Raw genomic sequence first — 22,548 nt, forward strand, 5'->3', positions numbered from 1 at the left:
AGCAGGCCCTCAAAACCCAAAAAGAAAAAAAAAAGGGTAAATCGCACGCCACCATTGTGCTTCAAGCCACCTCCTAGATGCGATACACGACCACCACGGATTCTCATCACGTACGCCGACTCGGTGCAAATTCGGCATCATGAAGCCCCTCGTCGGCCTGGCGGTGCTTGTCCCGCAGACCCTGGCCAGCTACGCCTTCTACGTCGGCAAGAACCTCACGCGGGACGGGAGCGTCCTCGTCGGCGGCACGGGCGAGGAGGTGTCGAGCCACTGGCTGCAGCTGTTCCCTGCGGCGGACCACGCCCCGAATGAAACCGTCACGGTTGGCGTCACTGGAGGGGCAAACATCCCCGGGGAGCTGATGCGCATCCCGCAGGTGAAACACACATTTCGGTACCTCAGCATGGAGTATTCCGACTACATGGGCTTCCCGGCGCCCCTGACCAACGGCGGCCTGAACGAGAAGGGAGTCGCCGTCAGGGACGTGTGGGCTACCAACCGCGCAGAGCTGATCCGCATGACGCCCACTCCGCAGCGCGGCGTGCAGTACAGCGACATGGCGAGGCTGGTCATGGAGCGCGCGAGCACTGCCCGCGAGGGAGTCGAGCTGATCCGGGACCTCATCAGGGACCACGGCGAGGCCACCTACGGCGGGAACACGCACCTCATTGCCGACAAGGACGAGGGGTGGGTGGTTTGGGAACTCGCCGGCGGCAGGGGGCTCTGGGCGGCCGAGAGACTGGGCGCCTCGCAGGTCCGCGCCCTGTACCCCGGCTACATTGGGGACTTTCCGGTCGACTTTGCCAACAGCAGCGATTTCATGGGCTCGGACAATATCGTCACGTTTGCCGTCGAGCAGGGGTGGTGGAGGCCGGGTTCCGGCGAGCCCTTCAACATCTTCAAGGTGTACGGCCCCCAGGGCCCCGGGTACACGGAGCGCGACGGAGGCTTCAAGTACATGTCGCAGGCGGCTCTGGAAAACGCCACGCTGGCCATGGCGCCCGTGTCCGAGGCAGGCCTCATGGAGAGGGTGCGCGATCACCGCATCGCAGACGACGAGGCCGGCTACGGGCAGGTTGTTTCCCTGCGCGAGGGCGTCGACCCGGACATGCTGAGGGTCTGGATCGCACCCACGGGCTCCGTCGCATCGCCCTTCATCCCCTGGTGGCTCGGCGGCCAGTCCGTCCCCCCCGAGTTTGGCCAGCACCGCTACCTCACGACCGGCGCGTCGAGTAGTTTCCTCGCGCCCGACTTCCAGCTCCAAGAGGCCTCTCGGTTTGCGGGGCGCATATTCAAGCGCGTCCTGTACTACATGTGTAGCGCGCCGGCGCTCTTCTTCCCCATTGTGACGGATGCACTGACTGCCTTTGAGAGCGAGTCCGCCAGGGACCTCGAGTGGGTGGAGAGAAGCGCAGAGACGCTCATTGCGAGTGGTGAGAGGGATTCGGCAAGGCGATTAATGACGTATTATTCGCATTCGAGGGCTGCCAAGGCCCTCGACATGGGCAACACCATGAACGATGCGCTGGACATGTATATCAAGTTGCGGGGGTTGTGGAGGGATCCCGTGGGCAAGGACATTAATGACGCTGGCGAGGGGGCCGAGACGGTCAATTGCCTGGTCGGGTTCAATCCTGATCGGCCGGCCAATCAGCAGGTGGTCCCCGGGAGTGGTAGGTTTGTAGTCCAGGATCGCTTTTGATGCGCCGTGTGCGGCAGCTCACATGTACATAAACCACGACTTGGATGCCGTTTTGGTGATATAGACGGTATGTAAATAGATGTAACTATAGCTTGGTACTCGTATCGTATGGTACAAATCATGTCTGTGATTCAGCAAAAGCGACGACAGTAGAGATAGATGTAGAAGAATGAGGCCAAACCCCAGTATTTGTCATGTGATACTTACCTGTTGGCGTATACCTTGATTCAGCGCAATATACTCCAGCCAGTTAATGTAGTTCTGTTCATTCCGCATCTTTCACCAACGCCCAGCATTTACGCATTCCCGTGCCCATAGACTCCCCTTCCACATCATCACTCCATCTGGCCCGATCTCCTATTCCACACTCAGCACCATTCTCCCCAACTCGGAACAAGTGCACATGCATGGTCAGCTTCAGATGCGAGAACAACCACGGCACACTTCCCAATTCTCCCATGTGCTTAGGGGATACACCGCCCAGTAACGTCTTCATGTGCGCTTTGGCCAATGCCGTACGCTGCTTCGTTGTGGCGTAATCGTCCTTGCTGGGCAGCGTCTTGCTTGGAAACTCCCATAGTCCTGCTAGCAGCCCCTTGTCTGGTCGACGGTGGAGGAGATACGACCCGTCTGGGCGGCGGATCGCACAAACGACGGTTTCTTCTTCGCGGACAGGCTTTTTGGCCGTTTTCAGGGGGAATTTGCGTGCGTAGTTGGAAATGGCTTCGGCCCCATTCTTCCCAGAGTCTTCCTTTTTGGAGTCGTTTTGTTTGGCGGGCTTTCCTCCTGTGAATGAGAATGCCGCCAGGGTCATTTGTTTCGGCCCTTTGTTCTTGTCTGTTGTTTTGGGGTTGGGTTTTGATTCTTGCAAGGCTGTTGGCTCTGGGCTGTTGTCGGTCTCCTCTTCCAGTGGCTCGCAGAGTGTACAGAGATCTTCAATGTCACAAATGTCGGTTCCTCTATTTTGCTCCGTGTTCTTCGCTTCGCTATATACACGACATGAGGCGGTGACGGGACATTGCGAGCAGTTTGGCTTCGGCGTGCACACCGTGCTGCCTAGTTCCATGAGTGCTTGTCCCCATCGACCGGGTCTATCGGATACCTCTGACTCGTCTTCATCATCGGGGCGGTCGAGAGCCACAGTCTGAACGAGGGCATCAGCTGCTGCCCAGATGGCGTCGATGACTTTCTTGTCCGTTTTGATGTTGCCGTATATGCCTAGCTGACGACTCAAGACGCGAAGAACGTTTCCATCCACCATTGGGGCCGCTCGGCCAAAGACGATTGCAGATATGGCACCGGCTGTGTATCTACCGACCCCAGGAACTTTGGCCTCCAGATCGTTCGTAGCTGATGGCAGCAAGCCTTGCATTGCCGGGTCCCCCACCACCAACTTGGAAGCCTCGTGAATTCGTGTCGCTCGACTGTAATATCCCAGCCCTCGCCAGGCAGCCAATACGTCCTCTGGGTCAGCGGCGGCAAGATCCTGGATTGTAGGCCATTTGTCCATCCAACGGTTCCAATAGTCGATAACCACAACAACCCTCGTTTGCTGCAGCATGATTTCACTAATCCACACCTCGTATGCTCGTCGCTCAAGCAATTTTCTGAGCTGTGATGCATCAGGTTCCGTGGAAGGATTGATCCAGGGTTTACGCCAAGGCATGGCGCGGGTCATGCTGACCGAGTCGAACCATGACAACAAGGCCTGCCGATGTTCGAAGCCCCGGCTATCACAGAGGAATAGCGGTTTGTGGTATGAGAGCGAGTGCTGCCGCCCCGACGAAGGGCAACATGGCTCTGGTGAAACAGTGCCGCAATTTTGGAATATGGAAATGCCGGTGCCATTTACCCTATTCGATCGAGGTTTTGAGACTTTGCGTCTCTTGGCGCTTCTCAATTCATTGTCGGATGGCTGGTTGTCGTTATCAGAACCAAAGCTATCGTCGCTGTGTCGTGGCGCGCTGAGACGAGCTGAAAATGACCCATTAGGCTTTCTTGGCTGACCGGACGATACGTTTCTAGATGACGGCCTCGTTGAGCGTTTTCCAACCATGGTTCGGATGTTTGCGGCTTCGTCAGCTGTGTTGATACATTGATGCTGTTGAATGGCGGTTTGAAATGAACGCGTCGTGGTTGGCGCGTCTCCAGGTCCACCGCGCGCGTGGAATGCCGATTCGTAGCGCAGCGTCACATATTGTGCATCGTACTTCAGTCTCAGGCACCAACGCAGGCCTGTGACGCACAAACCCGACGACGGCAGAGCCTGTAAGCAATTTGGAGAGATGCGTGTGCTGCCTTACTTTGCACCGAGGCAAAGTGCGCCCTCGCCCCAACTCCGTCGATTCTAATTGCGTAACCGTTGTCGACTGCTCCAATCTCCAATAATCTTTACCTTAGCATGGCACCGCCGACACCGGATTCCGCATGAGAGTGCATATCAAACCCAATGCAGTCTCAGGCTCGTATGAGATGGCTTGAAATTTACTCTGTCGCCCACGTGGCTACATGGGGGTCTTCAATACTAGTATACTACTACCAAAGTCGTTTGGCTCTGACGGAGTCTCGAGAAGTTGTTGCAGAAGTCATGCCTGCTGGAGTGATGCAGAACGCTCCTGTTGCCACTCACAACCGGAATTCATCCTGGTGGCGACCAACGCTCCGGCAGCCTGTGCCCTTCGGAAAAGGCCGCGAAGATCAAAATATTGTGCTTCTCAAGACCTTGAATTGAGAACGTTGAATAACCATAAAGCATCAGCCTTTACGCTGCAACAATGATGAAGCTGTTAATGCACAGGGGGCTGCCACGCCAATCACAACCCAGACCAAGCTCAATATGAAACTTCAAAGCCTAGCTGACCCAAAGGAATGGGACCATCAGCTCGTGGCATGGAGCCCCCGTGTGGGGGGGAAGTGCATACCGAGTAGTTATCATGCGCGAATGCGGAAACAGCTCCGGTCAACTCTCGGCGGAGCGTACCTGGCGCTGGCTTGTCGCATCAATTAAGGTATATGAAGGAGGTAAAATGGCTCTCCAATTCGCGGGGGAAGAGCTGTTCAATTCATGAGGAGAGTTTCTCGTTGAGATGAGGGATTGGGGTACGGTATCCCGATATCCCAATATCCCGATATCCCCAGGTGGAGAGTCGACAAGCCGGCAGCATGGAAGCATGAGCTGCTGTTTGCCGTAGAGGTTCATCAAGTTGGGTGCGATAGAGCATCTGGCAGAAATGCGATATCTGAGCGACGTTCAGCTTGGTAAGAATGGTAAATTGATATCGAATCCAACACGGCTCAATTCTTCAGACCAAGGTTCTTGAATGGGGGTTGCCAGTGGGGAGATATTGAGTCGACTGTAACCTTGAAGCAGGCGTGGCGTGCTTGGCGGCAACAATGAAGGGAACTGTCAATGTGCCACGATTGTCACCCGCACCGTGTTCGTCGTTATCCTTTGGGAAAAGGTGCGCGCAACGAACGCAGGCCCATGAAGATGTCGGCAGATCTTGCTCAATTCGATTTCGAAGGCATCTTGTCTGGAGTGCAGCGCGGGGGGCCTCGAGAATGCCAGACGTCGACGGGTGGCACAGGGAGCCACCGTGGGGGTCACCTTCCTCGCCGTTGCCAGAGTCAGGATTAGAAGGAGCTACGGAGCACCTGCCCAACGGCAGAGGCAAACCAAACAGATGACCCTGAGATTAGATGTCTGTTAACGCCAATCCACAGCCTTGGGTACTCACGCTATCAACCCTGCTTGAGCCTGTTGTCACGAGAACCCAGATGTCTGAAGAAGTATTGTCACGACCTGGTCGTCCACCGGCGTTTCCACCACCCAGGCACTGAGAGACTAACTACTCACTAGCGTTTTCAAAGCATGGCTTGCACACCTTGGGGGTCAAGTTGGGGGAGGGGTTCTCCGTGCCGTGACATGGAACTTGCAATTGCCGGCTGGTCACCCCAGCCTGCTGGGCCCTGAGAACCTGGGGGATGTGGCCAGTCGACGAGATAGATAAACCACCGTTTCCTACGTGGTTTTGGACATGGTCAAGACACTGGAACGAGGCTCTCACCCAGTCCGTCAATCACCAACGCAGCAATCACCAAAATGGGCCTAGAAAAACGAAGCTCACAGCCAACGGCCACGGTCGGCCATGGATCAATCCACGCCGACCCAGACGTCGATCCTGCCATGGAGAAAGGCGACCGTGAAATCACCCAGATCCAGGGTGATGCTCACTTCTACGAGACTGTCACGGCCGCGCCCTTGAACCCTTGGTCCAAGACCAGTCTGCAGCTCTACATGATTTTGTTGGTTGCCGCACTCAACGCAACCGCCTCTGGCTTCGACGGCGTATGTCCACGCTCCGTGACCCTACACTCATGCACTTGCTTTATTTCATAACACGTCATCTAGTCCATCTTCAGTTCCATCAATGCTATGGATCAGTACAAGGCCTATTTTCACCACACCGAGCTTGGGTCTGCCACCGGCATGTTTGTATTGCCATTCCTGTCCCATGTAAATGGCCCCCTTCGAACTTGCTAATTCCAAACCAGCATCTTCATGATCTACACTATTGGAAACATGGTCGGATCTCTATTCACTGGTCCCATCTGCGACCACTTTGGCCGTCGAGCGGGCATGATGACTGGATCTGTTCTGATCATGATCGGAGCTGCCGTCCAGACCGCTGCCCAGAACGATTCCTACCTCCTGGGTGGACGGTTTGTCCTCGGATTCGGTGTGTCTATCGGAACGTCCTCCGCTCCCACTTACGCCCTCGAACTCGCCCCTCCCCAATGGCGAGCCCGTGTTGTCGGTTATTATAACACTTGTATGGATCGACCCCTGGAAATGCGTACTGCACCTGTTCATGTGCCTGACACGTCGTTTTAGTCTTCTACACTGGATCCATCCTGGCCACCGGCGTGGCATATGCCTCTGCCAAAAACGACAGCGAACTCGCTTTTCGATTGCCCCTGGGTCTTCAGCTGATCCCGCCCGCCTTCATCTTCATTGGAGCCTGCCTCGTTCCCGAATCTCCACGGTGGCTCACCATGAAGGGCAAGAAGGAAATGGCCGCTTCCATTTTAGCCAAATATCACGGCGGTGGTGACATGGAACATCCCATGGTCAAGCTTGAGATTCGAGAATTCGAGCAGAACATCGAGCTGCAGAAGGCTTCCAGCGTGTGGAACTACTGGGCTCTTGTCGACACGCACAACGCCCGCTGGCGATTCGCCATGATGGCCTTCATGTCCATCTTTGCTCAGATGGCGGGTAACTCTGTTTTGACCTACTATCTGCCCTCCATGTACAAGCTTCTCGGCATCCAGACGACCGAAAAGCGACTGCTGCTTACCTTTATGAACTCGATTGTCTCTTGTGCGGGCGCGGTCGCTGGATCGGCAACCAATGATCGCATTGGCAGGCGAACCAAGCTGTGGGTTGGCAGTATTGTTCTGGCAGGCCTCTTCGGCGGCGTGACGGGATTCTCGAGCCACTTTGAGGACAAGACCAAGACTGTCAGCTCAGCCCTCTCCAATGGTGGTGTTGCCTTCATCTTCCTTTTCGGATGCGCCTATTCATTTGTCTACACTCCGCTTACCGCCACGTACTGTGCCGAAGTGCTGGCCACGCCTACTCGCGCCAAAGGAATGGGAATTCACGTCATTCTGTCCAACTGCGCCAACTTGTACAACACGTATGTTACCGCTATTGCTCTGGACTCGATCGACTGGAGGTACTACCTCATCTTTGTGGGCCTGAACCTGCTCTATAGTGTCATATGGTTTGTCTTTGGTGTTGAGACTCGTGGCCGCACCCTCGAGGAGATGGACGATGTCTTCAATGCCAAGTTCCCACCTCGTGCTGCCCTCCAGAAGGCCGTCATGGTACGACAAGGGGATGGACACTTGCAAGGACTGGACGGGGACGATGCATAGGGCGAACTACCGCTCAATAATTTCTGGAAGGGAGGTGTCTTGAATCAGCCTCGCGGCGACGGACATTTATAATTTAGCGTCGATGAATAAAGGCTGGAAGCCCACTCGGTTCTGCATGGTTTGCATCATGTGTGGAGTGTCCTGTTGCCGACCAGATGCAGAATACACACCCACCCTGTGCCTAGGCATTGTACTCACAACTAGGGCTAGAGAAGCGCTACATTTAAACCTGCGCCTTGTACATGTACAATGCAGAGGGTGATTTTGGTCAGTGATATCGGTTGAAGACGTCGTCGCTGTTCCAGAAATGGACGGCTCCTCTGCTTTCACTCTTGTAATAGCTGCTGCTACGGACCCCGTTCGAGGGCACACACCCGGTACCAACACCAACCCAGCTTCTAACTTGCGAACAAAGCGATATGACTCGCCCATGCGTCGCCGATTCCGAATACGAGCAAAGAGGTGCCAATTTGGCTACCATTGCGTCTTGGAGCATTGCTTGCCAATTCGTGCGACAGATGTACTACTGGTAGAGCTACCGACTTTAGAAGCCCAGACGTCTCTTGGAAGAGCAGCAACAGAGCTCGCGTAGTTTTATTGGTAAAGACACTCTATTACGGGCGAGCAGTACGAGAAACAGCCAAACACTTGAATCTTGTGTTAGCTCGCGTAGGAAAGTGACCTCCAGGCCATCCCACGCTCTGCCCGTGTGGCTGGCTATAGTTTTAGCTTGTATCATAGGAAAAGTAATGAAAAATAATACACGCATTTTCTTGGCTGTCCGCATTTTCTTCTGGCTAGATTTTATCTTTTCTAGGTTGGCTTTATGGCGTGGTAGTCTTATCTGAGCAGGGCCGTAATATTTATGCGAATCTACAAGACCAATAACAAGTATGCGCTTGCCCAAGATTGAATATCACTTAATAACCCTACAAGAGCTGCACTATAATACGGAGTATATAATAGTGGAATATCTGCTGAGGTGCGTTAAAGCCGGTCCTCGCCGGCACAAAAACGCCGTAATGCCAAGACGAGTAGTATTAATTGCATAAATTATTAGCAGGTATCCAATTTGATTCCATACTTTCCTGGTTGCGCAATACGTACCTATAACAAGCTCGTCTAGTAGTACGCTAGGTTTGTGAGTGTAAATATAAAATTAAGCATCTAACCTGCTGTCCCTCCAGTAAAAGTTCTCTACAACTACATGTCTGTATTTGTTATCATACCATCTACAACCCCAGAGCGCCCACACACTGTCCATCATAACACGCTGTCTTCACTATGCGCGCGCCCTCAGCCGTTCTGGCCATTGCATTTTCCCTCTGCCTCAGCAGCAGCGCGGCACCATTCAACATCGTCGAGGTTCCCACATTCGTTCACGAGGAACCTGGATTTCCGCTAGAAGGCGCCGCTCCGCCACTCGAAGGATCGCCAGAGGTTCCCTTCCTCGAGGGACCGGAAATATGGCGACCGGAGCTAGAGACTCCACCGGCGTTCACACCAGAAGGCTCACCGCCGCCCGAGGGCGAAATCCAGCCAGAGCGACAAGATGCCGCAGCGCCAGAGGGATCGCCGCCGCCGCCGCCCGAGGGCGACGCCCCCCCGGACAGCAATGAGATACCGAGATATAGAGAAGAGGACAGGACTCCAATCGACCCCAAGCATCGACATGCAGGCATTTGGGACCCTCTTGTTCCCGATGTTCCTGAAAAGGACGACGCGCCGACTACCCGTGTTTATTACACGGTCAAGTATACCGAGGGAGGCATCAAGAACCAGGGCGGGAGTCGCAACATAGCGGCGACGATTCACGGCAGCAACGAGCAGTTTATTATTGATAATATGAGAGAGTGGTCGGGCGACACGCTCGAGGCTAAGCGGAGCAAGAGTAATCCTCGTATTATTGTGGTGTCGCCGGTGAAGCCGGTCAAGACGATGAATGAGGCGATTGAAGTGAATAAATGGGCTAAGAACCTGGTGCAGTCTAATACTAAAGGCAACGGCAAAGGAAAAGGCAAAGGACCGAAGTGGTAAATAATGGTGTGCCTGGTGGATCTACTTATACAGGACCAAGATATACTGAACTGGTGGACTGAACACTATGGGTTTCCATTGAGACGCATTACAACGCGCGTACGGGGATTCTGCGGGAATTACATTACCAAGTTGCAAGACTAGAATATAGAATTGTTTTGAATTTCGTTGAATTTCGTCTGTTTAGTAAGTCTGAGAGTTGGGAGCTATTCTCTTCTAAAGACTTGGCAATTTTATCCCTGGCCGTGACGTTATCACAGCTTCTTAATAGCTACATGTATAATTTTAGTCTTTATACTTGCTACTAGTAGGTGCCGAAGAAGACTCCCGCTCGCTTCTGAAGTCATGTATCAGGAGCCGACAGAAGAGCTGGGCACGCAGTCAAGCGCGACCTTGGCGCGGCGGGATACTGGGAAGCCATACTCTGTCAGCGTCGCCGAGATGGCGAGCGTGGCGCCGGGCTCTAGGTGGTTCTGCGCGAGACGGGCTTTCATCCGGATGTTGGTGAACGACCAGGTTGGTTCCCGGGGGCGGAAGCAGTTGGACTGGAGCTGCATCACACTTTCGCTCTAGTCCAGCCCAGAGTTCTCTACGTAATTGCCTAATTCAGTTTAGATTTAGCGTTCCAACTTGACGCAATCTAAAGCTAGTCTAACAGCCCTCTAATCTAAACGGATTACTGCTAGGAGCATACGCTCACAACACGTTGGCATTTGGCAATGCGGGTTGCACCCTCAACGATTCGTCCTGCTGCCGGAAGATGTCGATGTCGTCACCATGACACAACTGACGAGTTGAGAACCTAGTCTGCCCTGTCGCCAGTGGCTTATGCACCTTTGGTTTCGACGTTCAGCTCTCGGCAGTTGACCAGGAAGAGGAGCCGAGGAGAACTTCATTCGTTTTCCCCTCATGGCCTGAGACTGAGTCCTTTAAACACTCCTTCCCTGCCCTTTCTGTCTGTTGCCGAATTACAGATATCTAGTAGCATTGAATGGCCGACGACGGCGCATACACACTAGACAGAGAAAGTTTATAGGAGATAGGAGGGTGTATCCTATACGATAAAAGGCTGCAAGAGCCATAATAAGTTTATAGTAAACTTTGTAGTAAAATTACTTCTAGTTATTATACTTTTTGGCTAGGTCTAACTACTTAATATTCTCTATAGGCAAGCATAGTTGCGCGGTGAACTCTATCTTTGTGGGGGGGAGGGGTTCAAACGTTATTGTAAGCAGCGAGTAGATTCTGATTGCCCAAATTTACGTGTCAAGACAAAGTTTCAACGTATAGCTAAAAATCGGTGTACGCTGCAGCTCTTGAGATTTTTTTGAGAGTACATGTATACCCATATAAAGATTGTTGGGTATATAAGACTGCCAACACCTCTCTTGCTATCTAACATATTCCATAAACAAAATCACACTTAGCACTTCCCCTTCTTGTTCTGACAGACATGAAGCTCTCTCTTCTTCCCAGTATTCTTTTTACCGCCACTGGGCTGGCCAAGTTTGTTCGCGTTCCCCTACCCGAGCCATTGGATTGGGTGGCCAATAAAGACTTAGACTCGAGACACGTCTGCAAAGACTTACAAGCACCTTATAGCCAGTATACTGCTGAAAGTTGGGCGGCTCGAGTTCTGCACGTGTGCCAGAGCACACTCTGTGGGTGCACGTCCACCCTTAGCTATTCTGGTAAGCCCGCTATTTAGTATACAATATAGGGAAATTATTAATATTCGTATAGAGCCTGTATTCCAGGGTATAGAGGATCGTGGTTGGGTTGGGCGTATGTTTACTGGTGCCAGTACTACTGAATGGGATTATGATAGGAAGCATGGAATTGAGGACTCAATTGCGTATACCTCGACCTCTTGGAAAGAATAAATGCCACTCATTTACGATGACGACGCTACTCTTATTTGCCGTAGATGAAGGCCAAAATTGATATTAGTTAAGTTGGAAGTAGCCTTCCAAACTGACATACTTTCATTATATCTGCTACTTTATTTTTGTTAAGATCAAGCTGTTCTTTCTTTGACACCCCAAAAAACCTCTCTTGCTAAATAGGAAGTCTCATAGTACGTAATAAATAACTATCCACTCTTTTGAATAAAAAATGAGTGTTCTTTTATTTTGCCTAGCTGTCTAAAGTTGAGAAAAGGGATAGTACCGACGATTTTTATTGAGAATTATAGCACACAAAGATATTTGCTAATAGAAGAACGAAAATAGTTTTTGCTAAGATTATATAAATAATACCAATAATATAAGTATATTAATAAGGGTAGTTATATTTAATAGCTAGCCGCTTGTAATAGAAGGCGACGCGGTATTATCAGACTGAGGTGTAGATCCTAGTATCAGGCTAGAACAGGTCTATTAACACGGCCGACGCGGCGATTGCAAATAGACTTATTATAGTATTAGTCGTGGCTTACTTATTTAGCACCAAAACTTGCATGTAGAATATTAAGAACGGAAACTAAGATGGTGTTATATATAATACCATGTTCTCGCATTAAATTATGCAATATTATCTAGTCAAGAATACAAGGTAAGCAAGTAAATATAAGAGGTTAATTAACTATTATACCCAACAATACTATATAGCAAGGTATAATAGCAAAAAAAGCGTATAACCGCCAAGAACTATCAATATACTTACTCGGATAGTTTACAAATTAAGTCAACTTATCTTTTGTGGTGGATGCTGCACTCGGGATGGTCTTGATCCATGTCGATTTCCATTCAGCCATGATATTCTGCCAGAATCGAACGGAGCCACGAGTTGCAGGCCTAAGGGACCTAATCTCACCCAACGACCCTTTTACTAGATCCAAATCAGAGTTTGTCTCCAGCGACGCCCACGGGGCAAAGACGGCGAAGCTGTCTCGGATCTTGAACGTCGAGAATTGGACAAACAGTATTGATTTCAGGTGGATTACTCGTTTCAACAGCTATATTATTGCCTGGAGATGGCTATAGGGATAGAATTTTGCCTAAGCCCTTTGATGGTTGTGGTCTGATGCGGATTGGAAATGAATCAACACTTGGTTAACGGCAGGCGGCGCTGCAGCTTCAGCTCTACCTTTTTAATATACTATAATAGGGGTGTTTTTAAGTATAGTATTAATTAAAGGTAATACCTGTATTATTTACGTGTAAATACATCGTGATCCTCGCACACGTCGTGTCATTCATGCCAAAGCCGACCGTGGGCCAGAGCTCGCCGCCCACAGTCCCCGGCTGGATAATAGAAAAGAGGCTTAAATTCAGCAGTTTATAAACGATCAATGCCATCAGATTCAGAAGGCTCGAGTCCAGCGGCGGTAAAAGCTCGAATCCAGCAGCTACTTGCCACACGCCTTTCTACTCGCCGCGGCGGCAGCCCTCAAAATAGCGCACTACATATGTATGCATGATTCTAGCCATGCTTCCACTGACCACTCACAGCATCCGTGGGGATTTATCCTAGCTCGAACGTACTGGGGTCTTTTACGGCTCGGATTGGTGCCCTTGTGCTTGGCTCCGCGGACACATGCAGAGAATCTCCGCGGCATTTGAACCGTCTCCATCTCCACGGTGGCCGAGGAGGGCGAAGATGGTCTCCAATGCATGTGCCGCGATGACTGCGTAAACACATAAAGGGCATAGGTGCCAAAACGAAATGAAGCACGGGCTACGCAGGCTTTTGATGCTGAATGATTGGTGATAGTCTTGGATCCTGGGAACCGTCTGGCCCCATGATATCATTATGAAACCATGGAATGCAAAGACGAGCCCAAAAGGCGCGCCCAACCGAGTGCATGCCACACGTACACTTGCTCTTTCAAATATCAACAGGCTTCTTTTGGCTTTTGTTGACCAGCATGATCAATCGGAGTCATTGTGACTCATCACGCCCTTGGTGCGGAATTGTTTTGAATCATGTCCCGTGATTCTAGCCGAATACAGCATTTCCGCGGGCACTGGACTGTTATATCTATCCAAAACGGGCAACAGGGAATAGAACTGCATGTTCAGACTGCATTACACGGGCAGAAGCTTAGCACAACGAATATCAGGTGTACCGTCCTCGCTCCAAGCAGACTCCATTGCGTATGGTAATCCACAATATGCCTCTCGAATCGAGGCTCTCGAGGTTTCCGTAATAAAGGCAACGGGTATCCCAAGGAGGCATCCACGCTGTTCAGACTATTCTTGTTCACCGTCAAGTCATCCTCACATACCTTTCCCGAGCTGCTCCCCTCCCATGTCCCTCAGTAGCCGGCATGAGCGAGGACTCTTTAATGGACATCTCATCCGAGATGGAAAGGCTAGATGCCGACTGTATAATCTTCTACGGGTCTGAAACGGGCACCGCCGAGAGTTACGCGACTCGGCTGGCCGCGGATGGTCGAGGGCGATTCGGCCTTGAAACAGTCGTCGCCAATCCCGCCGACTACAACTTTGACACACTCGACAAGGTCGCCAGTGATAAAACCGTCGTATTTGTCCTGGCGACAACTGGCGATGGCGAGCCGACAGAAAACGCCGCAAACCTCTTCGCCAGCGTTGCAGGAGAGGCACCAGCCCTCCTCAGGCTGGGAAGCTCGCCGCTCCAGTCTCTCCAATTCATGATATTTGGCCTCGGCTACAGCACCCACGACCATTACAACGCCATGGCCCGAAGCATCAACCACGCTCTTGTCCATCTCGGCGCAACACGCATAGGCGAGCTAGGCGAGGGCAACGACGGCGAGGGGACCCTGGAAGAAGATTTCCTCGCGTGGAAAGAAAAAGCATGGACTGCTCTCGAACACGTCAGGGTCCTACGCCGTAACGACCCCGAACACGTATATGCTTTGGACGTAGTCGAGCAGCCGTGCCCCAGCAAGGACTCGACTATAGTCTACGCCGGCGAGCACAATGAGCAGCAGTTGAAGGGGTCTACAAGCGGTCCGTTTGACAGCCAAAACCCCTTCATTGCCCAAGTATCAGAGATCCGAGAGCTGTTCCAGTCCCCGGAACGAAACTGCCTGCATTTGAACATCGACCTCGCCGGCAGCGACCTCTCCTACCACACGGGCGACCACGCCGCCATATGACCGACGAACCCCGACCCCGAAGTCGTGCGGCTCCTAAACGCCCTCGGCCTCGCGGACAAGCAAGACACCGTCGTCGAGATGCACCCGCGGTGGCCCATGCCGACCCTCCCGCCCAGTCCTACCACGTACGCCGCCCTCTTCCGGCACTATCTCGACATCTGCGGCGCCCCCTCGCGCGATCTCGTCGCCGCCCTCGCGCCCTTTGCGCCCGATGCCACGAGCCGCGCGGAAACAGCCCGCCTGGGCAGCCGCAAGGCCGACTTTGCCGCACAAGTGACCCGGCCGCACATGAATCTCGCGCGGCTCCTGGACGCCGTCGGCCGCGGCAGGCCATGGGACAAGACCCCCCTGCCGCTTCTCATCCAGGGGATTCCCAGGCTCCGGCCGCGGTACTACTCCATCTCGTCGTCTAGCCTAGAGCACCCGCGGCGCATCTCGGTCACGGCCGTCGTCGAGGCCCGCCCCGTATCGGGGCGTCTCTTCCACGGCCTCGCGACAAACTACCTCCTCGCGCTGAAGCAGGCGACAGACGGCCGCGCTACGTACCGCGTCGCCGGGCCGAGAAACAAGCTCCAGGGCAAGGTGCCCGTCCACATACGCCAGTCTAGCTTCAGGCTGCCTGCCGACCTATTATGTCCCGTCATCATGGTCGGCCCGGGGACGGGCGTCGCGCCCTTCCGGGCTTTTATCCGCGAACGCATGGCCCTGCGTCTGCCGGGCGCGTAGGTCGGCCCCATGATGCTGTTCTTTGGGTGCCGCCGCCCGGGGGGAGGACTTTCTTTACGAGGACGAGTTTGACGAGGCGGGGCGGTGCCTGGGCTCGGGGTTCCGGCTGGTGACGGCGTTTTCGAGGGGGGGCCCGGACAAGGTGTACGTGCAGCATCGGATCGGGGACGCGGCGGGCGGCATGGCAAGAGAGGTTGGGCGCGCGGTGGCGCGGGTTATTGCCTCGCGGAGGGGGGTGTTGCTGCCCGAGGCGGAGGGCGTGGTTAGGGACATGAAGGCGGCTGAGGTGTATCAGGTATGTGCTCTGCGTGTGGTTTCTTGTGCGTTGCTGCGGCTGGCGGCGATTCTTTTGATGAGGGAGGGGATGACTGACGAGCTGTAGGAGGATGTTTGGTCTTGACTCTTGATATTTGGTGTGTAGATGGACGAGAAGCTGGGGCTTTGGTTTGACGAGGGTTTTGATTATGCCACACTCTAGGTAGATGGGTGAATGGCTCTTTTGCGCGAGATTTCCTGCATTTTGCTTGATGTGTGTGACGTGCCAATGTTCAGCCAACTCTGACCACTTTGGCCGTCAGGTTATGTACCCCCGGCCTCCCTAGAAATCATCCCATGGTTCCGAGTTATCAATCAGGTTCGGTGCAGTGTTAGTAGAGGGCTTGGAGTGACAACTCGATTCATCTCATGACGGTCGTTTATATCAAAGGCCGGTGGGACTAAAGCGTCTGATTTGTACAAAGCGGCGGCGAGCCTTGGAGCCCTAGGGTCTCGTGGTGTAACCCTCGGTAACGTCCATGCGTCTAGTGAAGCCTGACTGGCGAGAGTGCAGACGAGTGATAGTGACCATGTAGGAGAGACCAATCTGGTCTGTCGTGTAGAGCTCAGGCCAAGGCGCAACCTGGTTTCCCTCCTCGATCTCATCGCGATCTGCACCACGTCCCCCTGAATTCATCGACAAAGACAGCAATGGCTGTGGGGTTAGCGGGGGCATCGATAACATGCTTGTCTGGACATGGCATGCGATATCTTGCCATGGGCCCGAACCCCGATTCTTCACGCCCAGATTTGTCGGGCTGCGCGACGAGTCTGACCACAGGGCCCAGCCATGACGGCATAGCCCAACATCAAGCCACCGGCAGACTGTGAAATTGCAGCGGAGGAGGCGGTGCATTTCCTCCTGCGCGCCCGTGATGGGACGAGCTGAGACAGGGGCGGAGCTGTCAAAGGATCGGCGACGGGCCCGACGGCCGATCAGCCCGGCGCCTTTTCCACTGGACATGTGCGTGCGAGATTTCCTAAAAGGGGAAAATGGACAAGGCCACTGTTGAACACGGACTGACTGCCCATACGGAGGCTGGACTTGTCCTGTATGCCATTGACATGATGGCAGCTTTTGGCCTTTAGCCTCGACCTGTGATCCCTGACTCGCCTGTCTCCTGAGTCCTCTCTCCTGAGTCCTCTCCTGAGTCTCCTCTGAGTCTCCTCCTTACCTGAAGCCCGCGCCACGAGATATCCCTGCTAATTCGCACGCTTTGCAGTGTGCAGGACATGTCAAGTTTCAGTCTCGTCAGCCTGAACCCCACTGGGCCTAATATAGCCTCGACGCCGGTTCCTCTCCTGAAGAGGGTATACACGTCGCATGAATGCATGAATGGGTGTTGGCACCGCCTCAACTCTGCGCGACTTGAGACGAGCCTGCGGGCCCAGCAAAATGGATTTCTCGTCGGCGGCGTTTGACGCTCGTCTCCACACGTAACCCTAACCCGACCGCAGTTCCGAGCAACACTTACTTGGAGAAGCCTCCAAGCCGTGGCAAGTGTGAATCCTGCTTTGCGAGGAAGTTTTTGGAAGCCGGAAGACGATCCGGACTTGGAAATCTTGATCAATTGGTAAAAGGCGACATGATAACGAGTGTGGCTCAAAAAAGTAAAGGCCGTTGATTCTCGGGGACGGCGCATAGCCTTGCATATGATTCTCAACCTTAATCTGACAGTCTATGCGGGCACATGGAAACGCAACGCAAACATTTCCGTCGAGTCAAGCTCTCTTCAGAAACAATTCAGGTGTGGAATTGGTACGGAGAAACGTCCAAGATGCTCCTGAGTCCTGACACCCATGACTCAAGATCAATACGTAGGTCGTATCATGTCTGCCGAGTCATGCCGTGGGCTCACATGTTTTATCCAAAAAAAAAAACGGATTTTTGGTGTTTTAAGCTACGGCAATGTCTCGACAACTTGCTCACAGGTGGTGCTATATATTAAAGTCCGTCTACCCTACCAGCAAGTCTTGCTCTTTAAAATTCACCCAGACGCTCTTTCATACAAGTCTTGTTTTTGCTGTTCCAACAGTCTCCAACCACCACTTTCCTTAAATTCACCTTTATTATCAACATGCTTGTCAACACGGCGGCGCTCGCCGGCGTCTTGGCCCTTGTAGAGTGTGCCTCGGCCTCGGCCCTCAAGAAACGCCAGGTCCTCAAGGATGAAAACGTCGCGGCTCGCCTTGCCGGAGGCGCCAACATCGGCGACCAGTGCCACCCGCCGGGCACCTACTCGCTCGGAGGCGACAAAGTCGTTCCCCCCTGTCTGTCAGAGCAGGCCATTGCCCTCAAGTGCGAAATCGTGACGCAGCTCAAGAAGAACACCACCTCCGAGGCCAACTTGAAGGCGTATGGCAGCTGTCTCAAAGACCAAGGCAGCTCCTACTTCAAAGACGTCAACGGCTGCCTGGCCTGCAAAGCCGCCCACAACCACATGTCCCAGGCGCAGTTTGAATGGTACTCGCAGGCGTGGGCCGACGGCCAAAAGGCCTTTCTCAACGACGCCGTGCCCAAGGCAACGGCGTGGGAGTACGTCCTGGGCGCCATCAACAACACCACGTGCCAGAAGAACGGCACAAACGAGAAGCTTACCGCCTGGGACTGCTGGAACCAGCTCCCCGCGGGCACGGGCGTCGCCACCAAGAACCTCACCATTGAGGAGTACTACAAGGACCGCCCCAAGACGCAGAACATTGGGAGCTTCGAGTTTGGCGGCAAGTCGTTTCCCGAGTCGTCCTCGGTAGAGCTGGGCCTGCTGGTGCCCACGTTCGAGATCAAGGCTGACATCGGCTACTTCTGCTCCGTCAAGCTGGAAAACGGCACAATCACCGGGAGCGTCAACGCCACCGCCAAGGTTGAGATCCTGACGCAGTACCAGGAGATCACGTCCATCTTCAACTTCACCAAGCCCGACGAGTTCACCGTGCTGCCCGTCATTAACGCGCCCGTGCCCGTCAAGGACTCGGTCACGACGGTCTCCAAGGACGAGGCGGCCGTCCTCCCTGCCGTCGTGTGCAACGCCGATTGCCGCGACAAGGCGACTACCATTGACAAGATCCAGGAGGCTGCTGCCCAGGGACCCAAGGAGGCTGACAAGGCTGTGGTTGAGGCCTCCAAGCCTGCCCTGCAGGACTTGAAGGAGAACAAGCCCCTGAGCGTCACGCACAAGGTGCAGATTATCACGGAGATCAAGACGGAAATCAAGGCCCCTGTCAACTTTCAGGGCCAGGGTCAGGCTCCTCCTCTGCAGAATGGTCCTGGAGGTTCGAATCCCAATGGCATTGAGGCCCCTGGCCAGCAGGGACAGGAGCCTGCCAAGCAGCAGGGCCCTGGACCTTCAGACTCCAAGGGCCCCAAAAGTCCAATCCTGAACGGCCCTGAGCCTCCTAAGCAGACTGGCTCTGCGCCTGCCAGCCAGAAGGGCCCCGAGGATGACAAGTGCGAGGAAGACAGTGAGGCTCCTGCAGCTCCTCCTGTCGGCGGAGCCGACAAGGGGGCGTCCAAGGAGAAGGCCAAGGAAAAGCCCAAGGAGACAACCAAGGAGACGGCCAATGCCACTTGCGAGCAGGGTGATCCTGCGAAGGCTAGTGTCAAGGTCACTATCTGCCAGATGCCCGGTGAGAGGGACTGCAAGACGTACTACCAGTAGACTAGGCATATCTTGCAAAGGAAATGATATCAACTGTTTTTAAAAGCTGTTTCGTTTTATTGATAGGAGTGTGATTTGGCCATGTGGTTATTATTGATTCTGTGGGTTGATACGTGGTGCTAGACCAGTTTGTTTTCTATGCTATGTAGAATCTACGAGGGCCCGAAATGAGCTACTGTTGGACTATTACTTACATGTTCTGTTTCTATTACAATAGGAGAATGTAGAATGTCCTGGATTACGATGGACTACGGACTAGGAAAATGCATGTTAGTGAGTGCAGCTTTGACGCTTGAGGATTTCCCGGAGAGGATGTATGCAGGGCATCTACTTGACAAAGTAGACTGGGCGTCGCGACACTCATGCCTCATCTAGTCCTGTCACTCTTGGGATGCTGCCCGGTACACGGATCAAGATGCGCGCAGGGATGGCCGAGCCCTGAAAATGGTTACGCATGTAGCTGAGTTGGCAACTGTGTTGGCAGATTCTTGCTCTTGATGCTCCGAGGGTCTGTGGGGGTAAGTGGGAGAGGAAAGGCCTTTGCCAGACGCCGTTCCCTGAGAGAACATGACATCCGCTTCATGGACGGCTGTCGTGGTATCATATTGACGCAGTGGAAATTCCAACGGGCTCCGTGCCGTGAGCGGCCTCTCCCGTGCTCTGGCGGTGTTACATGGAGAAGGCCCAACAGATCGTGAAGCCTAATAAAAGGGTTTTACTAATACGGGGCTTATTAATAATATAGCTTAAATACGGGCCTAAATAAGAACCTTAAGTATACATGTAAGCGCTCTTTTTATATATATTAAGTAATTATTATCCCTTTTTTCCCTCTTAATAACTTAAGACGTATAATATCTTGCGAGGTTATTATTGAGTTAAGCCCCTTTTACTCTAAGCCCTCATAACGAGCTCATGTCACAGGCGGTGGCGGTTTTTCGCGGGATTTTGAAGATATTGACTTGTCTTCGGGACATTACTGGCCTAGAGCACTTGAAAAGACAGGGCTGCTTTTGAGGCAAATGCTCTTGCAGCAGTAGCCTGGAGGACGGTTTGCAATCAATACCAGTTGACGCTTCGGGCGTCGTAGTCGTCACTCCATGGTACACGGAAAAGGCCCAACAGACGGTGAAGCCCAAAAAGGGGTTTCACCGACAAAGGACCTGTTAGTTAGTAGTTACACAAATTGAACGCGTGCCCGGGAATAAGCCCCTGCCATGGTTATTTCCTTCTTGTATATATAGTAGTTACTTATCGCTCTGTTTGTCTTGGAAAACTAAGGACCTTTGACACCAGACCCTACTCGATTATCGTTGAATCTAGGCCTTTGTTACAAGCCTTCCATGTTGAACCCTTGTCACATCACTCCATGGCTCGTGTTTTGCTGTGGTGTTGCCACAAGGGCTAGAGGCTTGGAGCAATTTAGCTCAATTTATCTAATAATAGTTTTTAATATTAAAGGTTCTCAGTTTTCCTGAAGGCCTTATTAACTAAAAGGGGTATTTAAATATAAGAAGTCAGTGAGGGACTTTGCCCTAGTCTCGTGACTGTAGCCCTTATGCAACCGGCTATTTCCGCGTGACAGGTGTGTAGCGGTGGAATGGTTCTCTTGCTCGCAAGACCACATGTAGCTTTAGTGCTGTCTTTGGCGTAGCTTGGCTCGGTACTTGTGGAATATAAAGAATACGGCCATTTACTTGCCGTACAAGTTCTCGTACATTGATGCTGATTCTGAGACATGATGGTTGGTAGTATCCGAGGACTTAGCTTGAGCTCATAATCGATAATGTCGTGCCATGAATACTTGTGTCCCTCCGCAATGAGGGGGTTAAACTATACTATAGGGTTATTTCCTTTTAACCAGTTCCCCGAGATAGTGCGTTTAACGCCTCGCGATGCGTTCAGTGTTTTTTTCACTGCTTGTTACTGTTCCAGAGCCTGGTACGGCTCCCATATTGTGTCGCTAGTGGGCCCTTGCGACCATATAGCCTTTTTTCGTTTTCTTTTTTTTATGTAAATTAATAATGAATACTGGTGTGTGTGCTCTTCACACGCCGGTCTCGCGGTGTACTTGCTGAAATAGTCTCTGGTCATCTCTGCTGGGCGTTATTATCACACGGAAATGGCAGGTTACACGAGGGCTACAATCACGAGATCTGAGGCAAAGTCCCTCATGAACTTTTTATATTCAAAAACCCCTTTAATTAATAAGGCCTAAAAAAAACCTAAAACCTTTAATAATAAAAAGTATTATTAGATAAATTAAGTAATTACTCTAAGCCTCTAGCCCTTGTCACAGTTATGCCCCCTTATTACCCTGGGCGGTTGCAAGTCGGGTTGGGAATAGCTGCATGGGCTGGGTACCCACAAACGCATTTACTAAAGGCTTGATAACGGAACAGAGAGCTCTGGCTCTGCAGACCAGTCATTTCACCGTACTACAAGGATTCTTCCTTTGGGGATGATGCGCTATAGCGTGGTAATCAGTTTCGAAATAACCAGACGAGAGTCGACGTTGGGGATACGATTATACGAACCCGTGGCCCCTTAGGTTACTCCATGTCAACGGGTGAAATACAGGGCATCTACAACTGAGAGGTATATAAGATTAAACAATAACAGGCCATGTACTAGTGTAATTACCCTTTCTTGGTGTGGTCAAACCGTGACACTCTAGTTTAGGTCTACTCCTCTTTGTGGCATGTGCAATGATACAACTACGCTTTACAGGCATTACAAATGCAATATAAGCAGACTATTCCTTATATACTATGTATTGGCTGTAATGAAATAGTTTAATGAGAAATATAAGCAAAAGGTGTGTTATAAGCACAAATATATAGCAGATCAAGGGGGTTTTTATGGCTGGATATATTCAGTCTTAAAAGCAGGATAAAGCGTGGGGTGGCCGGACTGCATAAAATTCTAAATATTCCAACATCTATAGTCATCAAGTTGTCGTGAAACAAAGTGTGCCGCAAGGGAAATCAGCTGGTTGCCTAGTTTGGAAGAAAAGTAAAGGTGCCACGGGATCCATGGGGTCTAGGAAAACGCAACGTATTTTTAATCACCTTGTTCATCTG

The 22,548-nt window shown here is 52.3% G+C and overlaps 7 protein-coding genes across 7 annotated transcripts; 6 read left to right on the forward strand and 1 right to left on the reverse strand.

Moving 5' to 3' along the window:
• Window positions 1–139: 139 nt before the first annotated feature.
• G6M90_00g092680 (uncharacterized protein) lies at window positions 140–1,702 on the forward strand (the record flags this gene model as incomplete). The annotated part of the gene is made up of 1 exon (XM_014686426.1): window positions 140–1,702. One exon carries the CDS (start codon window positions 140–142, stop codon window positions 1,700–1,702), a length of 1,563 nt encoding a protein of 520 aa, XP_014541912.1.
• Window positions 1,703–1,967: 265 nt separating this feature from the next.
• Window positions 1,968–3,758, reverse strand: MUTYH (Adenine DNA glycosylase; the record flags this gene model as incomplete). The annotated part of the gene is made up of 1 exon (XM_014686427.1): window positions 1,968–3,758. The coding sequence occupies one exon, from the start codon at window positions 3,756–3,758 to the stop codon at window positions 1,968–1,970; it is 1,791 nt and encodes a 596-aa protein (XP_014541913.1).
• Window positions 3,759–5,804: 2,046 nt separating this feature from the next.
• On the forward strand, window positions 5,805–7,645 carry LAC12_5 (Lactose permease; the record flags this gene model as incomplete). The annotated part of the gene is made up of 4 exons (XM_014686428.1): window positions 5,805–6,050; window positions 6,114–6,193; window positions 6,257–6,534; window positions 6,597–7,645. The coding sequence occupies 4 exons, from the start codon at window positions 5,805–5,807 to the stop codon at window positions 7,643–7,645; spliced, it is 1,653 nt and encodes a 550-aa protein (XP_014541914.1).
• Window positions 7,646–8,929: 1,284 nt separating this feature from the next.
• G6M90_00g092710 (uncharacterized protein) lies at window positions 8,930–9,682 on the forward strand (the record flags this gene model as incomplete). The annotated part of the gene is made up of 1 exon (XM_014686429.1): window positions 8,930–9,682. One exon carries the CDS (start codon window positions 8,930–8,932, stop codon window positions 9,680–9,682), a length of 753 nt encoding a protein of 250 aa, XP_014541915.1.
• A 4,270-nt stretch (window positions 9,683–13,952) lies between these two features.
• On the forward strand, window positions 13,953–14,768 carry cprA_1 (NADPH--cytochrome P450 reductase; the record flags this gene model as incomplete). The annotated part of the gene is made up of 1 exon (XM_014686430.1): window positions 13,953–14,768. One exon carries the CDS (start codon window positions 13,953–13,955, stop codon window positions 14,766–14,768), a length of 816 nt encoding a protein of 271 aa, XP_014541916.1.
• Window positions 14,769–14,846: 78 nt separating this feature from the next.
• cprA_2 (NADPH--cytochrome P450 reductase) lies at window positions 14,847–15,494 on the forward strand (the record flags this gene model as incomplete). The annotated part of the gene is made up of 1 exon (XM_014686431.1): window positions 14,847–15,494. One exon carries the CDS (start codon window positions 14,847–14,849, stop codon window positions 15,492–15,494), a length of 648 nt encoding a protein of 215 aa, XP_014541917.1.
• Window positions 15,495–17,887: 2,393 nt separating this feature from the next.
• G6M90_00g092740 (uncharacterized protein) lies at window positions 17,888–19,465 on the forward strand (the record flags this gene model as incomplete). Its single annotated transcript, XM_014686432.1, has 1 exon — window positions 17,888–19,465. The coding sequence occupies one exon, from the start codon at window positions 17,888–17,890 to the stop codon at window positions 19,463–19,465; it is 1,578 nt and encodes a 525-aa protein (XP_014541918.1).
• Between the last annotated feature and the right edge of the window lie 3,083 nt (window positions 19,466–22,548).

Source organism: Metarhizium brunneum, chromosome 5 (assembly GCF_013426205.1).
Source record: "Metarhizium brunneum chromosome 5, complete sequence".
Classification (NCBI taxonomy): domain Eukaryota; kingdom Fungi; phylum Ascomycota; class Sordariomycetes; order Hypocreales; family Clavicipitaceae; genus Metarhizium; species Metarhizium brunneum.